Raw genomic sequence first — 23,700 nt, forward strand, 5'->3', positions numbered from 1 at the left:
CTTGGGATTGCTATTAAATATATGTCCCATACAATTACTGCGTTTCTGGTTCATAAATTATTATATTTGTTCCTGTGTTTCCCTCCAATATATTACGGCTTTGTTATGAATATATGAGATGTCAACAGTATCTGTTGTCACAGGTCAGGGGAAACAGAGTGATAATGATCCCGGAAGGGCTCCTCAGACAAAGAGATATCCTAACCAGTGTCCACACTCTGCATACCTTTAGGCAGGTAGGCTTAGCAATTATGAACATAGTCTGCAGGACCCTAAATGTCTGGGTTGGATTATTTACAGAACAGTCACTGTTATCTTGACGATTCCCAGACTGCTTGACAATGCAACGCTGCAACTGTTCTATAAGGAGAAGAAGCAGCCTATTTCCAAACCCCTTGAACCTGGGCTGGTTGCATGACTTGCAATGGCCAACAGAACATCACAGGAATGACAATATGAGGACTTCCAGCCTGGTCCTCAAGAGAATTCGATTCCTGCAGAGTCTGCTTGGCACCCTCCGTAGCCACCATGGGAAACAGCTCAGATGCACAGGATAAGAGACAATGTAGATCAACGTCAAGGTAGCCCAGTAGCCTCAGTGGAGAAAGTTCTACACCAGGCAGGTCGCAGATGCCTCTAGGTGACCACAAGGGCAGTGCACCTAAGCAGAACTGGAATCACAGTCAAGGGGAGCCCATCCTAAATTGCCAACCCACAGAACTGTCACCTAAAACCATGGTTACTTGGTACTCTAACCTACTCTGATTGAGGCTGGTTTGTTACAAACCCAAAGTGAACACGGTCACTACTGTATTTTGCATGAATGAAAAACAAGCACTGATTTTTTTGTTGTTAGTTATGAAAAAGGGAAGAAAAAGAAAACTTCTGAGTTCTGCTTTTTTGTTATAATGTTCTGTATCTTCATTTCCCGTAACTCAACATGCATTTTTTTTCCCACAATAACTTCTAAATTTGAGGCAAACTGTATTTCAATTTTAGCTTTTTTAAAGACATCACTCTAAGTTTAAAAATAATTTTTCATCATGGATTGATAGTAAGACCATTTAATCAGTTTTACTGTAAAGTATATTATACGACTTATAAATGGAATAATGCTAACTTAAGGCTCATTTTTGAGATTTTATATATATATATAAAGTTTTATATATGCATATATAACGTTATTTTAAAAATAGTATTTGACATATTTTTAAAGATGAAGATCTTACTATATTAGCCACAGAGGTTACCTTCAAAACTTCAGCATTTAGTCATTCAAAGAAAATACGCATTGTGAATTTGGAACATTATTTCATCTCTAGAAGGAAATACAACGCCAATATATTTATCAATCTAAACCCATAATAATAGAATACTTTACCTGCACAAGATTTTATGAGTGGCAGCAGAATTACCAGTTTCCATAGCAACCTCATCTCCACTTTGTAAGGTCAAAATTTTCTCCCATACAATCAGCAGGAAAAAAAAAGTCTATCTTCCAGTCAGTCTCTTAGGAGTCTGAAAGAAACAAGAAAATGTCATGCAATTATAAACATGCAAACATGGGTATTTCAATATGTATACTGATGGTTAGGTCTTGATTTAATTTAATTGATTTAATTTAGTATTAAAATACGATTATCCAATGTGAAGCAATCTACATGCCTACTTTTTCACACATACACATGTTTTGCAAACTTTCAGTAACCAGTTCATATTTTCATAATTTTTGTTCACATCTCAAATACGTGCATCATCTGCTATGATTTTTGCGCTATAGTTTCTAATGAGTTAGAATGGTACTCATCTGAATCTATTCACTGTGGGTAAAATACTCATTAATTTAAATTCTAGTTCAGTTGTTTTTGAAACGTTAACAGTAATAAAGCAACTTCTTCAAATCTTAGATTGTATTCTTGATTATTAATTATTAGGAGTACTATGCCATCCATCTTACAAGATCTTCTATATACTGTCATATTACCTCTATTACATATTAACTTACATATATTATCAGTGATTTTAGAAATTTTATAGATTGTTTAAAAAATTTGCTTATCAGTATAATTGAAAACATACTCATTAGGAAACATTTTCTTTCTTCTTAATTGTTATTAGAACTAAAACTATTGTTGTGCTTCACAATTTCTGCAGGAAATCAATTTCTGACAGTGTTATTTTTCAGGTAGGCGACCTGATTTTCCTCATGGGTTACATCATAATTTTCCCTAATTTATTTTGACATTCAAGCTATTCAATGATAAATGAAATCAAGATAAAGTGTTATTTTGGCCTTTACTTCAACAGGAAAATGTAAAAAGAGGTTGGTTAAAAACTCATAAACACATAAACATTTAGAATAATCTCAGAATAAACTCACCCAGGTTGTATTTATGATAAGACCTTTTAGAAACTTTTAGCATAGCGGAATTGTGTTTTCTTACCACCCCAAGCACCTTTCAAAAGTATGTGGGCTTTTAAGTGTAAAGGTAATAAATAGTAAACTTTGGATAGTTTCCAAATAGATTTTTAAGTTTTTTTTATTTGTTTTAATTAGTTATACACGACAGTAGAATGCATTTATGCACATTGACATAGCATACATCAACGGGGTATAATTTTTCATTTTTCTGATTGTGCGTGTTGTGTTGTAGAATCGCACCAGTCATGCAGTCATATATGTACATAAGGTAATAATGTCTGTTTCATTCTATGATTCTATTTCCTACCCCATATCCTCTCCCCTACCCACCCTTCACTCCCCTCTACCTAATCTAAGGTAACTCTATTCTTCCCTAGTGCCCCCCGCCACTTCTTGTGAATTAGTATCCCACATATCTGAGAAAATATTTGGCCTTTGGTCTTTTGGGATTGGCTTGTTATGCTTAGCACGATACGCTCCAACTCCATCTATTTACTGGCAAATACCATAAGTTCATTCTTATTTAAAGCTGAGTGACATTCTATTGAATATATATATATACCACATTTTTAAATTAAAAAAAAAATCTTTCATTTTTTTCTGCCACTCTTAAACTCAGCTTAAACAAACAAACAAACAAAAAAAAACATTCACCGTATTTACATTTTGCAGAGAACTTAAGTTAAATACTTGCAAAATTTAAGTCAGGAAAAACATACAGGGAAAAAAAAAACATCTTCAGTTTAATACCCTGGATTGAGTCAATAAGCTCCTTTCATAAATTCTCTTGTACTGTAAGTTATCTTCCATTGCTTTTCACACCACGGATTCTAAGCCTTTAAATCTCTGTGTTTAAATTACACCATATACTACAGTCATTTGTTCATTTAATATCTTCAGCAGCTCTCTATTTATATTCTTTGCAAGACTTCAGGTACTGGTACTTAGGTATTAGCAGTGAACTTAAAATCCTTCCTCTCTCGCCTTGAGGTCTGGCTGTCTCGTGAGAGCATCTGAGAAAGCAGCAAAGGGAAAAAAATATATTTTTAAAATATCCTTATGCACACACAGGCACATGTTTAGGTGCAGCAAGAGTCTTCTTAACAACTCTAGAGCCAGCCGCCATGATGTCTCCCAGGATGTGGAGTTATCAAAGGTCCTCCTGCATGACCATTTTTTCCATTCTTTAACTGGAAGATAGCTCTGTGTGTCTTCCTTGCCCATAATATTCAGTGTGGTGTCTAATGCAGACCTTGGGGCTGTTCAGTACATATGAACTGGGTTTATCTTTGGCAGCTAACCACCTAGGATGGGGGAGAGATTGCCCTTAGAATCTAGAAGTTGTGATCTTGCTGATGTCTTTCTCCTAAATAACCCAGTACCGTTGGGTGATTTGCTGACCATCACTTTGACTGCCTCTGAAAAAAATCAAAGAGTGTGACCTAGAAATCACCTATAAATTCCCTCTATCCCTAATAGTCTCAGGTTGTTCGATTCCAGCCAGTGTGTCATCTTACAGCAAATATGCCCTTTACCAACTGATTGCTTCTCAGCCTGTGGCCATGAGGGCAAAGTCCCAAAGATATTTTATTTGGCATTGCTCTATAAGGCCAGCTTAAATCGCTCATATTTATGCATCCATTAACATTTGTAAAAAGTTCCATTTGTAAAAGTTTAAATTGCCTGAGGGGGGGGGGGGAGAAGACCCTGTCTCAATGAGAACAGTCCAGATAAGAAGACCTTAGTTATTTACTTGCGGCAAAGGAGGATGGAAAAAATTCAGCGGGTAAAGTTGATTCTGGTCAGTGACATACAAAATAGCCACGGGTTCCTAGAATCTTGCAGATCACTGGAAGCCAAATGGATTCATAAAGGAAGGTCAGTCCATCCACCTAACCGAAACAGATCTCTAGAAACGCTAAAAATATTTTATAAGTGTTATCAGCCGCATTTGGCTGTAGGTGAGGTCTATAGGCCATGCAATCTTTCAAATGCTATTTGGGTGCAGAGAAGTGGGTATCTTGATGCATCACCTAACAGCTAAAGTTATTGTTCTGTTATTACCGGATTGAACTCTGACACTGCGAGACCCTGTGCGTCCACTTCTCCTCTCAAGGAATTTCTCAGTGCGAAAGTAACAATTTCAAACACTTCAGGCAAAGAATATGTCAGGCCCACAATCCCTTTCTTGCAAAAAAAAAAAAAAAAAGCCCTGAAAATTGAAATGTACACAATAGTTTGGGGGAGAAAACCCTGCCCCAAGCCAATAGGTAGTAGATGAGACCTTTTTCTTCAACTTAGTATAAATATTTACGTTTTTCTGCTGAAAGTGAAATATTGGTGGATGGAGGGATATTTCCCAGGACCATATATAGATACATAATATGTGCACAAACACACATTCACACACATTTGTATCATATCACCTCTCTGAAGACTAAAGGCCCAAATAGAATCAACAACCAATAGACTCCTGACCCAATTAGACCCTCTGCCTGTTTCTCTTGATAAAAATGAATGACAGCTATCAAGAATACAAACAACAAAAAAGTGTTGGTGAGGTTGTGAGGAAAAACGCACACTCTGACGTTGCTGGTGGGACTGTAAATGGGTGCAGCCACTCTGGAAGGCAGTGTGGAGATTCCTCAGAAAACTGGGAATGGAGCCACCATTGGACCCAGCTATCCCCACTCCTCGGTTTTTACCCAAAGGACTTAAAAACAGCACACTACAGGGACACAGCCACATCGATGTTCATAGCAGCACAATTCACAACAGCTAAACTGTGGAGCCAACCTAGATGCCCTTCAGTAGATGAATGGATAGGGAAACGGTGGTATATATATACACACACAATGGAACCTTAGTCGGCATTAAGAGAATAAAACCATGGCATTTGGATGGATGGAGTTGGAGAATCTAATGCTAAGTGAAGTTAGTCACTCCCCAAAATCAAAGACTGAATGTTTTCTTTGATAAGAGGAGGCTGACTCATAATGGGGATGGCGGGGGTGAGCATGGGAGAAATGGAGGGACTTCAGATAGGGCAAAGGGGAGGGAGGGGAAGGGAGGGGGCCAGGGGGTAGGAATGATGGTGGAATGACTTAGACATCACTACCCTAGGTACATGTATGAAGACACGAATGGTGTACCATCCGTGACTTGAAATTTTTTTCTCTGTATGTGTAATATGAAATGAATTGCCTTCTGCCATCATGTACAACACATGAGAACAAATAAATAATTTAATTTAAAAAGACTGAGTTGCAACCCAACGTGCCTATCTCTTATGTATGGTCTTTGACTTCTTTTGTGCTACACAGGCAGAGTTGAATAGCTGTTCCAGAGCCCAGATGGCCTAGAAACCTGGACGTATTTAGAACCTCTCCATTTATATATGACCCCTGGTCTGTGTATCCTAAGCTCAAAATACAGGTGGCTGTGAGGATTTCAATACAACGTTTATAAAACTTTATTTCTCTAATCCCACCTCCACATACTCACCAATATACTCTGTTAAATAGGAAAAAAAGGGGGGTCCTGAATATTAAAGTACCTTCAGACTATGCATTGTGCTTTTTTATGACCACTTATCACAGACCTGCTTCTGGTCCTTAAGGGAGATGGGAGAATTAAGATGTCATTGCTGTGACAGAATTCATCTCCAAATCTAATGGTACTTTACTCGGTCGATGTTCATCGTCTCTCTGTTTGGAGCAGTCACTTGCTTTGTAAATAAAAAGTTGTCACCGGATCTATGCTACAGCCCCCAAACCAGGTATCTGTGCACAAATGTGCTCAGTCGCCAATACACTGGGAAACTCCTATAGATACCAACTATCGGCTAGACACAAGGTGCAGGGCAATTCGAGGAGGTCACGGTCATGTCCAACCTTGGCATGTCCAGAAACCATGGTCGACGATGAGAGGACCCACGATTAGCGAAATGCCTCTCTTCTCTATTTTTTCACGAAGGAATTTTTTCTCCTTTCTTTTGCACTGAGATCCAGGGACACTGGCTTGAAGAACAAGGCAGGGTGAGCGTCTGTGGAGCTCTCCGATGAACCTCTGAATGCAGCTCATGCAGCAGTCTTGTTGGGATTTAGCAACTGCATTTAGAGAACTTCAGAGAACGGGAAAGAAGGCCTACAATCCTCCACTCCGCGACGGTGGGAAAATGTGGAATTTTTCTGGCCCAACTCTGTCAACACAATGCTCTTTTATTTCTGTAAATACACATAGGTGACTCCAAACTGGGTGACAGAGAATCGAGAGCCCTCGACACACACTACAGAGACCTTCGGGTCATTTAAAGTATTAACGTCTTTTTCTGACCGCCTTTGCACCCTCTGAAATATTTTCCTTACTGTTGTCAGTAGGAAAAAGAGAACAAATTAAATGGCTTGGATTATGGCTCTAGGTTCAGGAAAACAGAATGGCCAGTGGAGGAATATGACTTCCAAGGACAGCCTACTGCCAGTCCTGGTGGCACATGCCTGTATTCCCAGTGACTCGGGAGGCCAAGGCAGGAGGAACACAAGTTTGAGGCCAGTCTCAGCAACTTAGTGAGTGCCTAAGCAACTTAGCAAGACTCAGATTCAAAATAAAAAAAAATAAAAAGGGTTGGGGATGTGGCTCCGTGGTTAAGCACCCCTGGGTTCAATCCCCAGCACAAAACCCAAACAAAATACACACACACACACACACACACACACACACACACGCACGTGCACCAAGTTTTCTTGTAACTGTGTCTTGCTTGTATTGCTTTGTACATCATGAAACCAACGTTGCAAGCACTTGAGTCCTAATGAGCTTTATTCTCTTCCTATTTATAGCACCATTGCTTTGGCACTAAAGAATTTTTCGTAGCAGGGATCAAGATCCATTTTCAGATGCCACGTTCGTCATCAGAACAAATGGGCTCGGCTCTAATGGCCCTTTTGTTTTTAATTGACCAGTTAATGAACTGCATCAGATAAATGAGAAATCCCAAATTTACTTTCTTCAGGTAATGCCGCTGTTTTATTTCCGTGGGATCAAAATCCTCACCCAGAAAGGAGAGCAGACGCTTACTGATTCTGTCTGCAGATTTCCAACCTCAGCATTCATGGAGTTATGTACTATCAACCTGAATCAATAATAAATTAAAAAGTGAACTATTTATGGTGTGGAGAAAAAAAAAATCTGGTTTCTACTAGGAAATCCCAACTGCTGTGGAGTGAGGCGAAGGGGAAAGATAAATCGTGCCATCGCAGCCTTTGTTTTGAGAATACGATGCTATCACTTATGATAATTGTTGTGCCAACCTCTCAAAAATAGGCAGTCACAATAAATGAAAGATTAGCAGAAAGACGCAGCACACAGTTGTGTTCAATATGATCATACAAAAGGCATTACTTCTCCTCCTGGAGAAGGCATGATTACACGTTAAGTGGTTCTCAGCATGAAATAAATGCAAATATGTTTTGCTATGGAAATAGGATTCACATCTACATTTGATTTGATTTGACTGTCAGAGAAATCAATCTGTCGAACTTAACCCTGTCTTCCATAGACTTTCCAGCCTCTGCCTTTGGCTGGAGTCATGCAGATGGGCTGGAAGACACCAGTACGAAGAAATAGGTTTTTTAAGACTGGTGAAAAATCATGCTTTCAGTAAATTACAGAATGGAAAGATACTACAGTCTATAGACAGTGAAGACTACACACACACACACACACACACACACACACACACACACACCACACACAAACACACTCAGGATTCTGTAAGCCCAGAGGAGAGCAATGGTTGTTACAGTTCAGTTTATGATGGGGAAATAGACCTAGGACATGCTGGGTGTGGTGGCATACACGTGTGATCCCAGCAGCTCAGGAAGCTGAGGCAGGAGGATCAGGATCGAGAGTTCAAAGCCAGCCTCTGGAACAGTGAGGTGCTCAGCAACTCAGTGAGACCCTGTCTCTAAATAAAATACAAAATTGGGCTGGGGAGGTGGCTCAGTGGTTGAGTGTCCCTGGGTTCAATCCCCAGAAACTTCCCCCACCCTACCCCCCAATAAAAGAAATAGACCTAGGACTTGCAGGCACATGACTCATGGAAGGTTTCCTACTGTGTGCCCATCTTGGTCATGACAATGGACACAGCCCTAGCTCAGCCTCTGTAGGTGCAGGTAACGACATGGTATATAAATGATCTTGGTGTTCATATTGGTCAGAGTAGGAGAATGGACGTGAGTAATTCTGGTATGGTCCGGGGGACTGTCATGCTAACTGTTCACTCCCAGAACAAAGATAGGAAATACAGGTGGATCAGGCAGGTCTAAGTGGACCCCAGACGGGGAGAGAAAAACTTGGCACCCTTTTTGCACTATCTCATTAGAAGTCACTGGATGGTGTTCATACAGTTGTGAGTCCGGGCTGGGTGATGGTAAGGTTGTCTTTGCAAGATGAGGCACTGATTAGGGCTAGGCGGAGATTGCAGCATAATAGCTGTAAGGCAGCTAAGGATCTAATTGATCTAAGTGTTGCTGTTGATCTCAAAAAGTGAGTTTTAGACTCTAAAAATGAGTATTTCCTCAAGCAAGTAACTCAATTACTTTAAGATTCAGTGTTGATTAGCAGAGAGAAACCACACTGTGCTACTCTCAGTTTGCAGTAAACACCTGATTAATAGAACGTATGGACTAAAGAGAGTGATGTTAAAACAGAGGGCAGAGAATTTTTTTTTTTTTGTAAAGGGAAATATTTCAGGTTTGGGAAAACTTGGCCTCTGCAGCCATTACTAAACTCTACTGCTGAAGCACAAAAGCCATTGCAGATGGGAAGCTAACAGCAGCTATGGCATAGTGGCTGTGTTCTAATAAAACTTTATTTATAAAACAAGGTAAAGAACAATGAATCTCTGGCCACAGTTGGCCAATCCCTAAAGGTTGGAGTGGAAAGAAGTTTCCTCTGGCAATTTCTCATCTCACGCATATAAATATTTGATTAACTTCTGAATTAACAAACCTGGGAAAGATTGGAAGTCAGTCAGAACATAAAACTCGGAAATATCTGGAATGAGAAGAATAGAGTGGATACAAATGCTTCTATATGTCGATACATATATGTATAATCACTATATAATATGTACAATATGTATCACATATAACATGTCCACTTACCTAAAAGAACAAGTAGATTTTTTTTTCAGTTTTTATTTTTAAATTTCTTCAAACATTTCAATTAAAAAATAAAACAAGAATATTTATAGCAGGAGATGCTATAAGTAAACTTGTTATTTGTATCTCAAGCGTTTTTAAATTTGTTTTGGGAAAAGTACAAATAGGCTTAAGTGAGGAGCAGAATTACCGAGATAGAGAGGAAATAATTCATGCTTCATACATTTAAGACAAAGTAGTCAGGCTATATAAATTGTCTCTTTTATCCTACTTTGCTATAGTTATCAAAGAAAAACAAAACAGATCAGTAGAGGCTAAAACTTCCAATAAATCTAATAAGATGATATTTAATAGGATTGATTATAAGTCTTTTACACTTAGATTGAAAAAAACCTGGCCCACTTAAATCTATTCAGAGTAGAATTGGGTTTGGAAAAGTGTTTTTTTTGCCTCAATTCAAGTTAAAAAAAAAAATAAAGAAGAAGAAAACACCTAAAAATGATACAGGCCACGCTCACCTTTTGATAGAGTTGTTAAAAATCCAATGTCACTTAGGTTGCGTTAACGAAGGCGATCGCCGTGTCACCTGTACTTTTGCAATCAGGCAGAGGGACTGTGGATTCTCTTCTGAGCACCATGGCTTAAGAGGAACTTTGACAAATTGAAACTCTCTCCCAGGGAAGAGGGCAAGGATGACAAAGTGGCCCGGAGCCATGACTTATGAGGGGGCAGTGGAAAGCAATGAGGATGTTTAGCCCGGGGAGGAGAGGATTTTGCAGGCAGAAGAGAGCCATCTTCAAATAGGTGAAGGGCTGTCTTGTGGAAGAAGGATTAAACTTATTATTTGTGTCTCAGGAGAGCAGAACAGGGACCAAAGGGTGAACATTTTAGGGCAGCAAATTTCAGCTTCTTCCAAGCCCCGAGCGTTTTAGCAAAGTGGAATTGTTTAGCTGGTGGTGGTGAAGTGCGCTGCCTTAGAAACCTAGACCTTCCCAGATGCTATTCTCAAAACCTACAGATGCTTCTTTGCATTGTGACTTTAGAGCCAGGGAAGCAGGCTCCTGGAGCCTGGGATTTGTCATAATTAAACTGATACAGTAGCATCTTAGGTGTCTTCCCTGTGGGGTTTGTAAGAGGATGCAGTGAACCCTGAGTTCTCCAAGACAGGAATGCATGAGCAGTGGCTAGGTGAGACCTCTTCTGGAACACGATACAAGGTATTTCTGATCAAGCAGGGAGTTAAACTAGATGACCTCTCCCGCCCTTCTATAGCAGCGGCTTTTTATTTCTATCTAAAAGGAGGAAAGCTGGAAATCCCCTGAACCAGGGGTGGTCATTAACTGCTGGTCCAACATTTAGATTGGCGCAGTGCAGTATCTTGAAATTGGGAAATCCGACGAAAAATGAACAGAGTGGCTTCTCCTTAGACATCTGAAGATGTGACATCACTCTGTCCATATTTTCCGCACAGTTAAGATGCAAACAAAAGATACAAAGAATCACAGACTTTGAGAGTGATTGGCGCTGGGTGCGGTAGCACATGCCTATAATCCCAGCAACTCTGGAGGCTGAGGTAGGAGGATCTCAAGTTGAAAGCCAGCCTCAGCAAGTTAGCCAGGGCTTAAGCAATTTAGCAAGACCCTGTCTCTAAATAAAAAAATAAATAAAATAAAATGGGCTAAGGATGTGGCTCTGTGGTTAAGCACTCCTGGGTTCAATTGCCAGTACCCCCCCCCCAAAAAAAAAGAGAGAGAGAGAGACTGTCTCTTTAATGCCACCATTTGTCCTGTTTTGGGGATACCCCTATTGTCAAATCCAATATACTTCACTTATCCCCATTTCCTAGGCTGTCTCTGAGGGCATCTTTTATCCTCTCTGTGTAACAGCAGGGAGGCAAGATAGCTGGAAATGGAGTCCTTTAGGATTTTATCACAGGATAGAAAAGAGAACAGAAGACAGGAAGGGAAGACAAGGAGAATAGCAACAACACGGTTTGCAAACACTGCTCAGGAGTCCGAATCATGCACAGCCGCACTTAATCATCACCATCCTCTAGGGCCTGGTGAGGCTATTGCACCACCTTATAGAAGGGAAGACCAGACCTGGGAGGAGCTAAGTCACCATTCCAAGTGCACACAACTAACAAGTTCCAGCCAAGCCCCCCCATCGGACCAACATCACCCAAATCCTGAACCTTTGCTTTCACCACCGCAAAGGCCAATCTCACAGAAGTCTGACAGTTTTGCCTGAAGCTTCCTCTAGGTGATTGTGCTCTAGAGTAACTTCTCTTCCTCTTAGAATTGCAAATGGAAGATGCTCTCTTCACTGTAAATTAGCTGAACTCTTCTAAAAGCCACCCAGCACTGGGCAGGAGCTCCCACCGGTGTGTTTTGGGGGGTTTGAAACCTAACATGCAAGATGCAATTGTAAATGCAGTGAAATCCTCCTCCGCTGCCTGCACACTTCTGCAATTTCTCCACCAGGCTGAGATACAATGATCAGACTTGGAGATGGGTGTCGCACGTCCCATGTCACCGATTTCCAAGATGCCAGGATTCTGTTTGGCACAGTGATGTTCCAAGGGTGAATGTCTAACAGAATGCACTTTGAGAAAGTCTCATCCAGGTCCAGTGAGCCTTGAAAAATAAATTGAAAGGTCACAGAGTCCCAGTCCTGCCAGTACATAATGATGTCACTTGAATAGACTGGTCTATTAGCTTGCTCACTATAAATGCTGGGGGAGCAACATCTACCATGTGGTTAGCTGCTATTTTTTACAGCAGGTTCTATATCACTGAGAGCCCCAGTTATCCATGCTATACTTTATTAAAATGTTCTCTCCCCTGCAAAACTGGCAACTTGGGGTGGAATTTCATAGCCTCCCTGCCAATCACTCTCTGTTCTCGTCTTGTGTTGTATCTACTTATTGAATGAGTACGGATGTGGATTTTTTCCTGACCTACATTGTAAAATAATGACCGAAAACATGTATTTATATATGGTCATGAACACACTAAAATCATGCAACTGTATGATTTCTTTTGAGAAAGAACATACTTATTATTTTTTTCTTTTTTTTTTTTTTTGCAAAGCGATACATAAGAGGAAAGAATCGGTGAGTGCTCCAGAGACTGTGCCTGATTCCATTCCATTCCCGTTGGCGAGGGTTCATGGTCCCCAGTCCTGGACAATTGGACCTTTTTACCTTCTCTTCCATCAACCTGTCCCCTGATATGTGCTGCCACTGGCAGAGTTGACCTCACGGAAATAGGAGTCGCCTCGGCAGGAAAGCGCGGCTGCCTATCAGCAATGATGTTGCAAAACTCTTGGAAATTCCTCTGTTTTGGAGAGGCCGCAATTTTGAAAAATAATAAAAATAAATAGAAGAAAGAGAAAGAAAATATATATATATATATATATCTCATTTGGGGACAGGGAGAGCCATTTCACCTCAGTACATCTTAAATGTCCTTCCTCGGCTTTTAGAAGTTGTAGAAACTTGGAAAGGGCCTTGCTTTGTGGAGGAAGGGTTGTGCTTGCTAAATGCACAGGCACGTGGTGCAGATTGTTTCCAAAGGAGATACAAGTTGTATACAAAAGAATCTTCACAAACTGACCTGATGAGACATCTCTGCATTTGCTTGGGATAAAACACTGATCCTTATGTGTATCCAGATCCAGGCACGAGTATTATGGGTTATTGACAGTTGCTGAGGCTGGCTTTGAACTTGTGATCCTCCTGCCTCAGCTGCCCGAGTCACTGGGATTACAGGTGTGTGCCAACACACCCCAGCTCTGCTCCCTCCATTTAAATCCAGCCTCTGCCTCCAACTAGGTGAGGGTCTCTGTAGGGGCCCCTTCATTTACTCCGTGTCTTAGTTTCCTTTTCAGTAAAATGGACAAAATTCATAATAACTTCTTCCCAAGTTTCAGGGAAAGGGTAGATGAACTCATAGAAACTGCTTACAATACTCTCTAATGTGAATTCAGGGCTCAATAAATAGTAGTAGTATGATACTTGCGATCAAGCACAAAACAACCACATTTAAAAGAATGAATTATTCCTGGAATTCTTCCATTTCAGCACCCTGCCAAGCTTCTGTGGTCTGCTTCTGTGAAGACTGTCATCATACCTTCATTTAATCAAATTCCTTTATTTATTTATTTATTCATTCATTCATTCATTCATTCATTTATTTATTTATTTATTTATTTATTTATTTATGGTACTAAGATTGAAATCGGGGGCACTCAACCCCTGAGCCCCATACCCTGCCCTATTTTGTATTTTATTTAGAGACAGGGTCTCACTGAGTTACTTAGGGCCTCACTTTTGCTGAGGCTGGCTTTGAACTCGCCATCCTCCTGCTTCCAGCCTCCGGAGCCGCTGGGAATACAGGTGTGCGCCACCACGCTCAGCTCAATTTACTTTTAATAAAAGAATAAATGAAACGTTTATGGACTATTTTTTTTCCCATTAATCTTTAAGAAAACACACACCGTCTGTGTTTCTGGTCTGTTTCTCGGGATCCCCGGCATAGGCACACCCTTGTACCTGGGAGGCATTAGGTTATCAGAATTCAGAAAACAGATGGATGACTGGCCGCTACTTTTGAGGGTCTTCAATGTATTTCACAGATCTTAGAGAAAAACTCCTTCTGGAGGCTGAAAACACTTGAACTGTCGTTCTTTTTGTCATCCTGATAAAATTTAACACAGTCTTCCTGAATGGGTTACATTCTGGACCTTTTGCTTTAAATAAGGGAATGGAGAAAAAGAAAGTCGACCTCACCTTGGCTCCCTGACACCCAGCGACTCCCCTCAACAGCAGGGAACTGAAAGGTAAGTGAGAGAAACACTCTTTTCACAGAAAGGACCTTGTGCAAGGATATCATTCACACCTCTCTTCACAGATATTATGCAGTCAGGTGCCCATCTTGGGGTCCAAGGGTGGGCTGCGTATGCAACAGAGGTCCCAGAGAGTTATAACGGAGCTGAACGAGTTTTGTCACTTAGTGACACTGTCTGTGACACTGTCGCAGCATGATGCGGCGTCACTCCTCTAGACAGGTTGATGCTCCGGTACACACGCCCTGGTGTCAAAGTACAGAAGTGTGAAAGCACAGAGCACACATCAGGTACAGTATTGCAGGGTCGGCTGCCAATAGCCAGTGGCTACTGCGTGTCCCCGAATGTCCCCGTGTGTGCTCTATTATTACCATTACTTTACAGGGCACTGCTCTGATCTACAGCCTCAGACTGCTGGAATATTGCATCTCTCGATCGCATCAGGAGGCCAGGTGGAGGGACTGAGGTCTGCCGTGGAGGTATACCTGACCATGTTGGCACAGTGACGGAATCACCTCAAGACGCCTCTCTTGGATCACGTTCCCCTTGTCCAAGGATGCAGGACTGTCTGTGCATTTTTAATCTGCAGGTCTGGTGCAGGTTCAGCGAGATAATGGATCTTTTGCCCCCCAACTCCCCAGAAGAGTTTATGCTCTACAAAAGGACAATTTTTTTGGAACCTCCTTGAGACACCAGTGCATCCACTTGGACCCCCAAACGTGAAGTGGTACTTGGTCACACCCGTCTTCCGCTTATGGGTGGCAAGCATCAGAAGATAGAAACGTGCAAACGTATCGATCATGTTGCAAGATGTTCTTCAGAGGTTTCAGAGTGAAGAAAATACCAGCACGGCTGCCTATTTCAGAAATTTCAGGCCCGATCTGCTTGTCAATTCCCAGAACATACTGGTTTTTTTTTTTTTCAGAGAATAGATGCATATAAATAAACTCAACGCGTATCGAAAAGCACATACATCTTTTCTTTCCCAAACCGCTTTCCTTCGCGTCACCTGACATCAACTCCCCGATGTCCTGGCCAGAGTGGTATTTCTGGCACAATATTGTTCCTGATTTCTCTATTGCCTCCTGGGGACCTGTCTTTCAAATATCTCATGTGAGTTTTCTCATGAATGCCAATGATGCACGGTTCCATTTTTTTTTTCCTTCCAACTTTCCATCCCCCCGGGCTCTCCCAGGACTCTGTGCCTCCTTTCAAGATATATCCATAACTAGATGAACAGCAATGACCTGTAATAGAGGCTCAAAAAGGCAAAGGGCATTTTTATTGGTTCCGGGAAGATTTGACTACATGGATACAGCATTGACTGAAAAACCCCATAAACCCCAGAGGATGACAAATGTCCCCCCTTGATTTCAGGTCTCTCCCCCGCAGGTCCTCGGGTGCTGCCTGCCCCGGGTCCCTCCCTGCCACACAGAGAAGTTGGTCCCCATTCATTCTTGCACGTTAACTTCCCTTGCATTTAGTGAGCAGTGAACACTTTATTTGCTCCCAATTCGAATCAAAATAAGGGTTTAATTTGCTTCCCAGTCTTCTGGGGGCTAATCTACCTTCCCTGAACGCTCAGACTCCCATTAACTCAAGGAGAGCACCCCCCCACACACACTACACAGCCTTTGAATCACACACAGAAGGACTAATTGCTCTTTGGAAGTCTGCACGTTGCCGGCGCCTGCTGGATGCACTCGCTGAGAACCTCCCTTTGTGCATCGTCCTACATCCCAGGGCACAACTACCTACCAGACACGACGTCACGTGGCTGGTCGCTGATAATGAACACCCCCATCTACTTCTGAGCTTACACGCTGCATTTTTTTGGGGAAGCACATCCGTGCGCTCAGTGTACCCTGCAGACCTACCATTTGCCGGTGGGATACCAGGGCACTGACTCCTGCTAAGTGTCAGGAACTTTTTGCACAGAGGAGAGACATCAGAGCACTTCTTAGGGGGACTGAATTCTTAAGAGACTTCTCTGGAGTTTGCTGTTTAATGTCAAGAGCCAATCCTCCCAGTTGCAAAAAAAAAAAAAAAAGAGTTCTCAGTTTCTTGGCTATTCTTTATGTTCTGAGATGTTGATGTTATTTTCATCATCATCATCATCATCATCCTTGCCAAGGATTGACCTCAGAGCTTTGCACAAGGTAGGCAAGCACTCTACCACTGTGTACACTCCTAGCCCTTGTTGTCATTATATGTTAGGGTCTGTAAACAAGTCAGGATGGCGCCTGGCATTTTGCCAGAGGGAGTGGTTTGTGCAGTAACGCCATCGAGCCATTAAGTGTGGAGATTCCTTATTGGTTGACTGCTGTATCTAGTTTATGCTAATGAAGATAAGCTGTGTGGAATGTATATATACCCCTCCTGTCCTACAATAAACGGCTCCCACTCCTGCTGTATCAATGTACGCAAGTTGCTGGTCACCCCCCAGGTTATTTTGCTGCAGCCGGACTGCGGCAATTATTTACATTGAGAGCATCGCCGGATTACCTTACAAAGTAAAGCAGTAAGTTTCATCTTATTTAAAACCTGACTTGCTCTCCCAGCTCAGCGGAGCTCCCTTTGTAATAGTTGCTTCCAGCTAGCTCAGAGAGAAATAAACGATTCCTCTGGGGGATGCAGAGAAGCCATCACACCTGTCTATATAAACTAGTTTATTTATTAAACTTTATTGTCTTGATTTGCATCTCTCCCCCCCCCCCAAAAAAATAATAACACCATATAGGGGCTGACAATAGAGCTCAGTTGGTAGAGTGCTTGCCTAGCATGCACAAGGCCCTGGGTTCAATCCCCAGCACCACAAAACAAATAAACAAATAGATTTCAAGTTAAGTAAGAAGTTAAGTGGGGAGGGTTAGTGGGGTACTCATACAGAGTGGGGCCCATAAAGGTTTGTTGCCAAGCCAGTTACCAGTGCAGTCCGTAGGAGTGTGGCCCCTCTGGGATCCCAGGGAGGTGGTACAATACAATGCTCTGCCATCTCAGTGTGGGGCTCAGAAGATGTGTGCTGTCTGTCAGTTCCCTGTGCAGCTTTGGAGGTAATTCTCCTTGGGTGCTTTAGTGTTCTCCTGCATGAACAGAAGCATGCTTCCTAGGTGAGATGCAGTCCTGCGTCAGAGACAGCTGGGTTCTCATAGCATTCACTTCTGGGGTTGTGGTGGTGAATACCAGGCAAGGGGTGGAGGATACAGAGGGGAGATTCACTCGGGGCACCGACGGTGCACGCTGCCATTATTAACTCCCCGACACATATGAACACAGGGTTAGGCACAGGCCTGGAAATACAGCCTGGGCCTTCTTGTAAGCCCTGCACTTCAGCCAGGATTTTATTGCCGGAATACCAAGCTTATTACTACCAATCCATCTTCCTGTTTTGCGATTGGCTTTTTCATTAAACAATGAGAAAATGAAGAAGACAAGAGTGTGAATAGATAAATCCAGCTAAAAGTTAAAAAGATTTTCCTTTTCATCTAATTTTTGAAGCTCCGCATTAAAGAAATTATTCTCTGTTTATGAGGGTATACATTTCTCAAGGATGTTACCTTATGAACGTTTTGATTAAAAAAAAAATTGGTTATGCAAATGAACAGTGGCTGGAGAGAAAGAGCTTTCCAAAACAGGAGCCGGAACTTCAAAGCAATAACTACTGATGAACATGTAGAAATTCACACCGAAAATCGATTCGCATACACTTAACAATAATGTGTTTAAAAAATTATCACACACACACACACACAGTGTTGTTTACATCAACGTGAATGCTGCAAACTTATTGGAGTCAAGGAAGACATCTCATATTGATAAGTTCTTTTGCTTATTAGAATGCATTTCACATTTGTATGTTTAATTAATCTCTTTTCTGGGGGAGGGGGTACTGGGGATTGAGCTCAGGGGCACTCGACCACAGAGCCACCTCCCCAGCCATATTCTGTGATTTATTTAGAGACAGGGTCTCACTGAGTTGCTTAGCGCCTCACTTTTGCTGAGGCTGGCTTTGAACTCACCATCCTCCTGCCTCAGCCTCCTGAATGGCTGGGATTATGGGTGTGGGCCACTAGGCTCCGTAGTTTACTTAATCTTTAAAATATTCACAAGAAGAGTATTATTGTTCATATATTATCCCCTCCCCGAAAGATGAAGTGACTGCCAAGAGGCGATTTGCTTTAAATCACAAAAGGAGGAAGAGTCCATGCCACAGAGCGTGCATCCTTTTCCCAGTCCAGGTCTGCATGCGTGGAGAGGACTCCAGTGACCATTTCACTTGGAGCTTCTTTTGGACCAAGAGGCCCAAATATTCTTCACTTGCCCTGGATGAACTTTTACCTGATGCAGTACTTTGCTGTACTTAAGACAATCTCAGGCAAACAGAAAACTTAGTCCTCTAAATGGTACTGAAAATATGTCCCTAATTGCTGAGCCTGGTGGTGCACACCTGTAATCCCAGCCACATGGGAGGCTGAGGCAGGAGGATTCCGAGTTCAAGGCCAGCCTCAGCAATGGTGAGGTGCTAAACAACTCAGTGAGACCTTGTCTCTAAATAAAATACAAAATAGGGCTGGGGATGGGGCTCAGTGTTCGAGTGCCTGTAAGTTCCATCCCTGGAATCCCAGTGTCCCCTGCAAAACGCACTTAATTTGAGTGGCATATGCTGAAATCCTTGGCAATCCTAGTGCTACACAAGTATTCTTTAAAGTTACATTTTTTTCACACAGTTCTCTGTTGTTCTCTCTTAAGGTTGATTGCATTCTATAGCTAAAAAAATTTTTTAAAAAATGAATCCAGTTTTCTTTTCCCAAGAACAGCATTAACTAAATTAGTATATACCCATAGAGCCTTCTTGGAATATATTTTACACTTTAATATATTTACATAAATACCAAAAAGTACATATAAACCAAAGAATGCATATACCTGGCTGCTCCAATATTGAAATAAAAAATTAGACGATAAGAAATGAAAACGCTACCTTATCCAGAAATGGCTTTATGAAACTTAATAATATTCCAATAGCTTGAATTATTAAAAGTCCAATAACTTTCAATTTGTAATTTGAATATATTTGGGCTGCTAAAGGGAAAAAAACTTCAGGACATCTAGTGTTATTGGATCAAAAACTTTAAAAACAACCCACCAACAGAAGCAAGTAGCTCTGAAGCAAATATATGCATCTACTGGGAGCTGTTGACATTCAACAGGCTACAAAGTTACCTGAATAGCTGCTGGTGACTTGTTCTCCCTGAAACTGACACAGTGTAGCACCTAGCTTCTAAACTCCATAGTTCTGTCACTCAGGAGTTCCCCAGGATCAGTGTCCACCTACATAGCTGAGTTGTGGGGCAGGTCCTGCCCTTACACCTTTGTGTAAGGTTAAAAATGTAACTGACTTTTTCAAATCAGCTTTTTTTTTCTATTTTTTAATTTTCATCAGATCCATCGAAGAATGGAGAAGGAGTTGAACTAGCTGGTTTCCAAACTGTCCAGAGGATGAATCAGTGACATAGATCTCATTGTCAAGGAACATGATACCTGTCCCAGACTAATGGAGGAACAAAATTTTGGACAGGGACAGGTCTCCCGGCTATCTTGGCCTCACAGGGAGTCCTTCCGTATGGGAAAGAAGAAAACAAAGTAGGCGTGATCCAACCAGAGGTCAAAACCCACGTTCATGGTGCAGAAGCAAGCATCGTGGAAGGTTTTGGCGTGTGCAATTATATTCTGTGATGAAAGAAAGATGGCAATGTCAAAAGAATGAGAAGAAGAGCCAGGTTCACGTAAGGTTGTTTCTCTGAGATTCAGACAAGGAGAAGATGAAACCCGCTCAAGTTATGAACTTGAAGCAGCTAAAAAGAAACCAAGAATGTAAATCAGGTTGGCGCACACTTAATTTAGAAAATTTCTTCCAGACTGTCATTCCCTGATGCAAAATTTGACCCTCTCACCCCTGCCGTGAGGGCATACCCCTTTCTTCCTCTCTCTTTCATGATTTTTATTTTTTGCTTTTTCCTTGAAAAATCCGTGTGTCTCGTGTATATTCACCCACGTAAAATGGAACGGCTGTATCAGATATTGGGAATTATCACTTTACTGCATCAGCCTGATGAAGTCTCTAAATAATTGAGAAAAGGCCCTCTAGCTATGTTAGGTTATCTTTTCCCAGCTCATAAGAATTCAATCAACAAAATATATATTTAATACCAAAAAAACTTTATATCAGAGTCAGAGATTAAAACATAAAAAATTCAATCAACTATTGGTTTTGTATACAAGACACTAAACGGGTGTATTGACATCAAAGATTCCCTCTGGTTATGTTGGTGGAGCCAAATAATTACAGTTAATTGTATTGAGTCATGAATTAGTAATTGAAACTCATGATTATGGGGAAATCACTTAGATAGGTCTATATGTTTATAGGTTTCTGAGAGCAGATAACGGTTTTATAAATGTAACTTAAACACTTTAGAATTGAAATAACTTATGTGACTGAAAATAGATTTGACTGATAATACCTCAAATATTAGTACTTGAAAATGTTTCAACTTGTATATATAATAATGTTGTTGGTATATAATAGTGAGTCATTCATCCAAATAAATTATATAATATCAAAATAGATTATTTTCCTTGTTGTGGTTGTTGAGTAGTCATTATTAACTATGTTTGGTTATTTATTTATATATTTTTTTGCTACCAGGGATTGAACTCAGGGGTGCTTGACCACTGAGCTACCTCCCCAGCCCTATTTCATATTTTATTTAGAGACAGGATCTCACTGAGTTACTTAGTACCTTGAGTTTGCTGAGGCTAACTTTGAACTCAGAATCCTCCTGTCTCAGCCTCCTGAGCAGTTGGAATTACAGGTGTGTGCCACGGTGCCCAGCTCATTTGTTTATCTTTTTAATAAATCCACTTCCATATCCCTTAGGAGAGACAGGAATTTTTAACTTCTCTATTTTGCTTTCCAAGAACATACTTGTCCAAGAGTATATGAAGCTTTATCTCACCTGCATTACGTGTGTGCATAATAGAAGTTACGTATGCACATTTTGCATGCACATTTTGATATGTATGCGTGCCAGAATCAAGTTCAGAATGTCAGAGGTTCCTTTGACATAGTAATGATGTAACAATGACTGGGGGATGGGACCTTTCAGGATCAAGGGGAAGGGTGTCAGCTGTCTACCTTGGTTGCCTTCTGATCTTTCGGTGGTCATCTGGGAAGTCCCTGTTTGGTGACAGAGAAAAAAGGAAGACTGAGGAGCCATACGCAAAGCTCCAAATGCAAAGAGTAGCTCCTCCTTGTGAGAGGTCCTGTCCTTTCCTCCAGTTTGGCCAAACACATCGCCGTCAATCATGATGTGTGGTGTCCCCAGGACAAAGGGTGCATTTAGCAAACAGGGATGTGCTCCTAAGAGCTCTTTGTGTTGAGACCAAAATGCACCAGGCCCACATGGCCCCTGCTGCCTGGAAGCTCTTGTTCTAATGATGGTGGTGACAAATACTAGGACAAGAGGCAGAGTCACAATAAAGACAGAAGGAAACAAATGGGATCATAAGACAGTGACGTGCTACCTAATGGGTTCGAGAGTCATTGCTGAGGCTTTAGATAATCCCATCAGGGGAGATGTCACATCTCTGAGAATTCTCCCAGGCCAAGGGACACTGTCCTTCCTCCATGATCAGACCAACGTGGGGCATTAGAGAATCACAGGCAGCTTAACCTGTGGACTCAGAGGCACATCCACAACGATGACTTGGATATACAGGGTTCAAGTCCACACTTCCTTCAAGATCCAGGGCTGACAGCTTCCTCCCCACAACTGTCCATTGTGCAGAGGAGGAGATGAAATCTCACAAGAGACCACAAACCACAGAAGCTCCAGAAAGCTGCAACCTCCCCCCACCACAAATTTTAGTTATCCATTTAAATATTGAGGCCATCACGTGAGGAACATCATCCACTCCGGGGAACATGGTACCCATTTAGAAGGGTCTTAGGCCCTGAAGAGTTTTGATGATTCTAGGTGTTCTGGGGGACAGCGAACGGTTGAAGAGAGAGAATGAAAGTTTTCAAATGCTAAGGAATCGGGAAGGAAAGTAAAAATCAGCCGAGATGAGAAGCTCGTTTTCAACGACGGTGAGGATAAGGCAGAGCACGTCTAGTGCCCCTGGATCGCGTGGCATTGCCTTTTGTCCTGACTTTTCTCCAAAGATGACACAACCTCAGAGGATTGGGGTCTGTCAACTCACCGGGAGGTGACCTGGACTTTGATTAGATGAAGAGGACAGGGAGCTGTCATTTATAGACATTCCCTTCACAGTCGATTCTAATGAAACCCTTCTCATCTAGAAAACATCTCTGCAACCCGGAGCTTATGGAAACTGACACTGTGACTCATTTATTTTTTTTTTCAATATTTGTGAAGGGCAATAAGTAATAACGAGTTCCTCTAGCATTTTACAAGATGGGTGGCGAGTTCCCGGTCATTTTCTTTGTGACCCGGTTTGAACCCCAGCACAGTACACACACACACACTGCCTTTGGCATTTGACTGCGTGCAGGTTACATTTTGTTTCTTTCCCCAGAAATTGGACGCTCTTAGGAAACCAGGCTTTGAGCTCATTGATTGAAAAGCCTGAAATGAACTCCTGCTTCTCCTTTGCCCCAATTCCACTTGCAAACCTTGCTTATGTGACTGATAATTTATTCAACACTCAAAGTCTAAAAATTCATGCTGCAAAACTCTGGTTACATGTCTCAGTCCTTGCGCAAATGCTGAATTAACCACTGAATTTTTTTTTACAAAAATGAAACACGGTTACATTCAATTATGTCTAAGATAGCGATGCAAAGATTTAGATAACTAAGATTAAAAGAGTGCGATTGCTTATTTCCGTTTCACAAGTGTATCTGAGGTGTACACATATAAAAGATGCACTTATCTATTTCTTAACTACCATATTCTCTGAAGTTTATAGATGATTAAAGGAAAAGAAATTAAGTCTGGGGTTTTTTTTTATTCATTCTTGTATTTATTCTGTGTTTTCTAAACTACGACTGTTATGAACTGGCACTTTCCTATGACTTGAGCAAGCAAATACAGTTGCATATGACTTTCCAGAGCATACAGAAATTAACACATGATTTTTTAAAAAATAAAAACTCTAATAAATGGTACGACATAGGTCGTGCTGATATATGGGAAAAAATAGACCAAAAGTACCTCTTTTCAATTTATGGGAGTTATTATG

At 41.3% G+C, this 23,700-nt stretch overlaps 1 protein-coding gene across 3 annotated transcripts in view; it reads right to left on the bottom strand.

Annotated features, from left to right (window-relative positions):
- Cntn6 (contactin 6) overlaps nt 1-23,700 on the bottom strand; it is a 284,323-nt gene that overhangs the window by 224,217 nt on the left and 36,406 nt on the right. For all 3 annotated transcript variants that reach the window (XM_078033569.1, XM_078033570.1, XM_005330954.5), the window contains exon 2: nt 1,382-1,518. In XM_078033569.1, coding sequence (XP_077889695.1) covers nt 1,382-1,436 — 55 coding nt within the window. In that variant the 5' untranslated portion in view covers nt 1,437-1,518. The remainder of the gene's footprint in view (nt 1-1,381; nt 1,519-23,700) is intronic.

The sequence above is a fragment of the Ictidomys tridecemlineatus genome, chromosome 16, assembly GCF_052094955.1.
Source record: "Ictidomys tridecemlineatus isolate mIctTri1 chromosome 16, mIctTri1.hap1, whole genome shotgun sequence".
NCBI classification, from domain to species: domain Eukaryota; kingdom Metazoa; phylum Chordata; class Mammalia; order Rodentia; family Sciuridae; genus Ictidomys; species Ictidomys tridecemlineatus.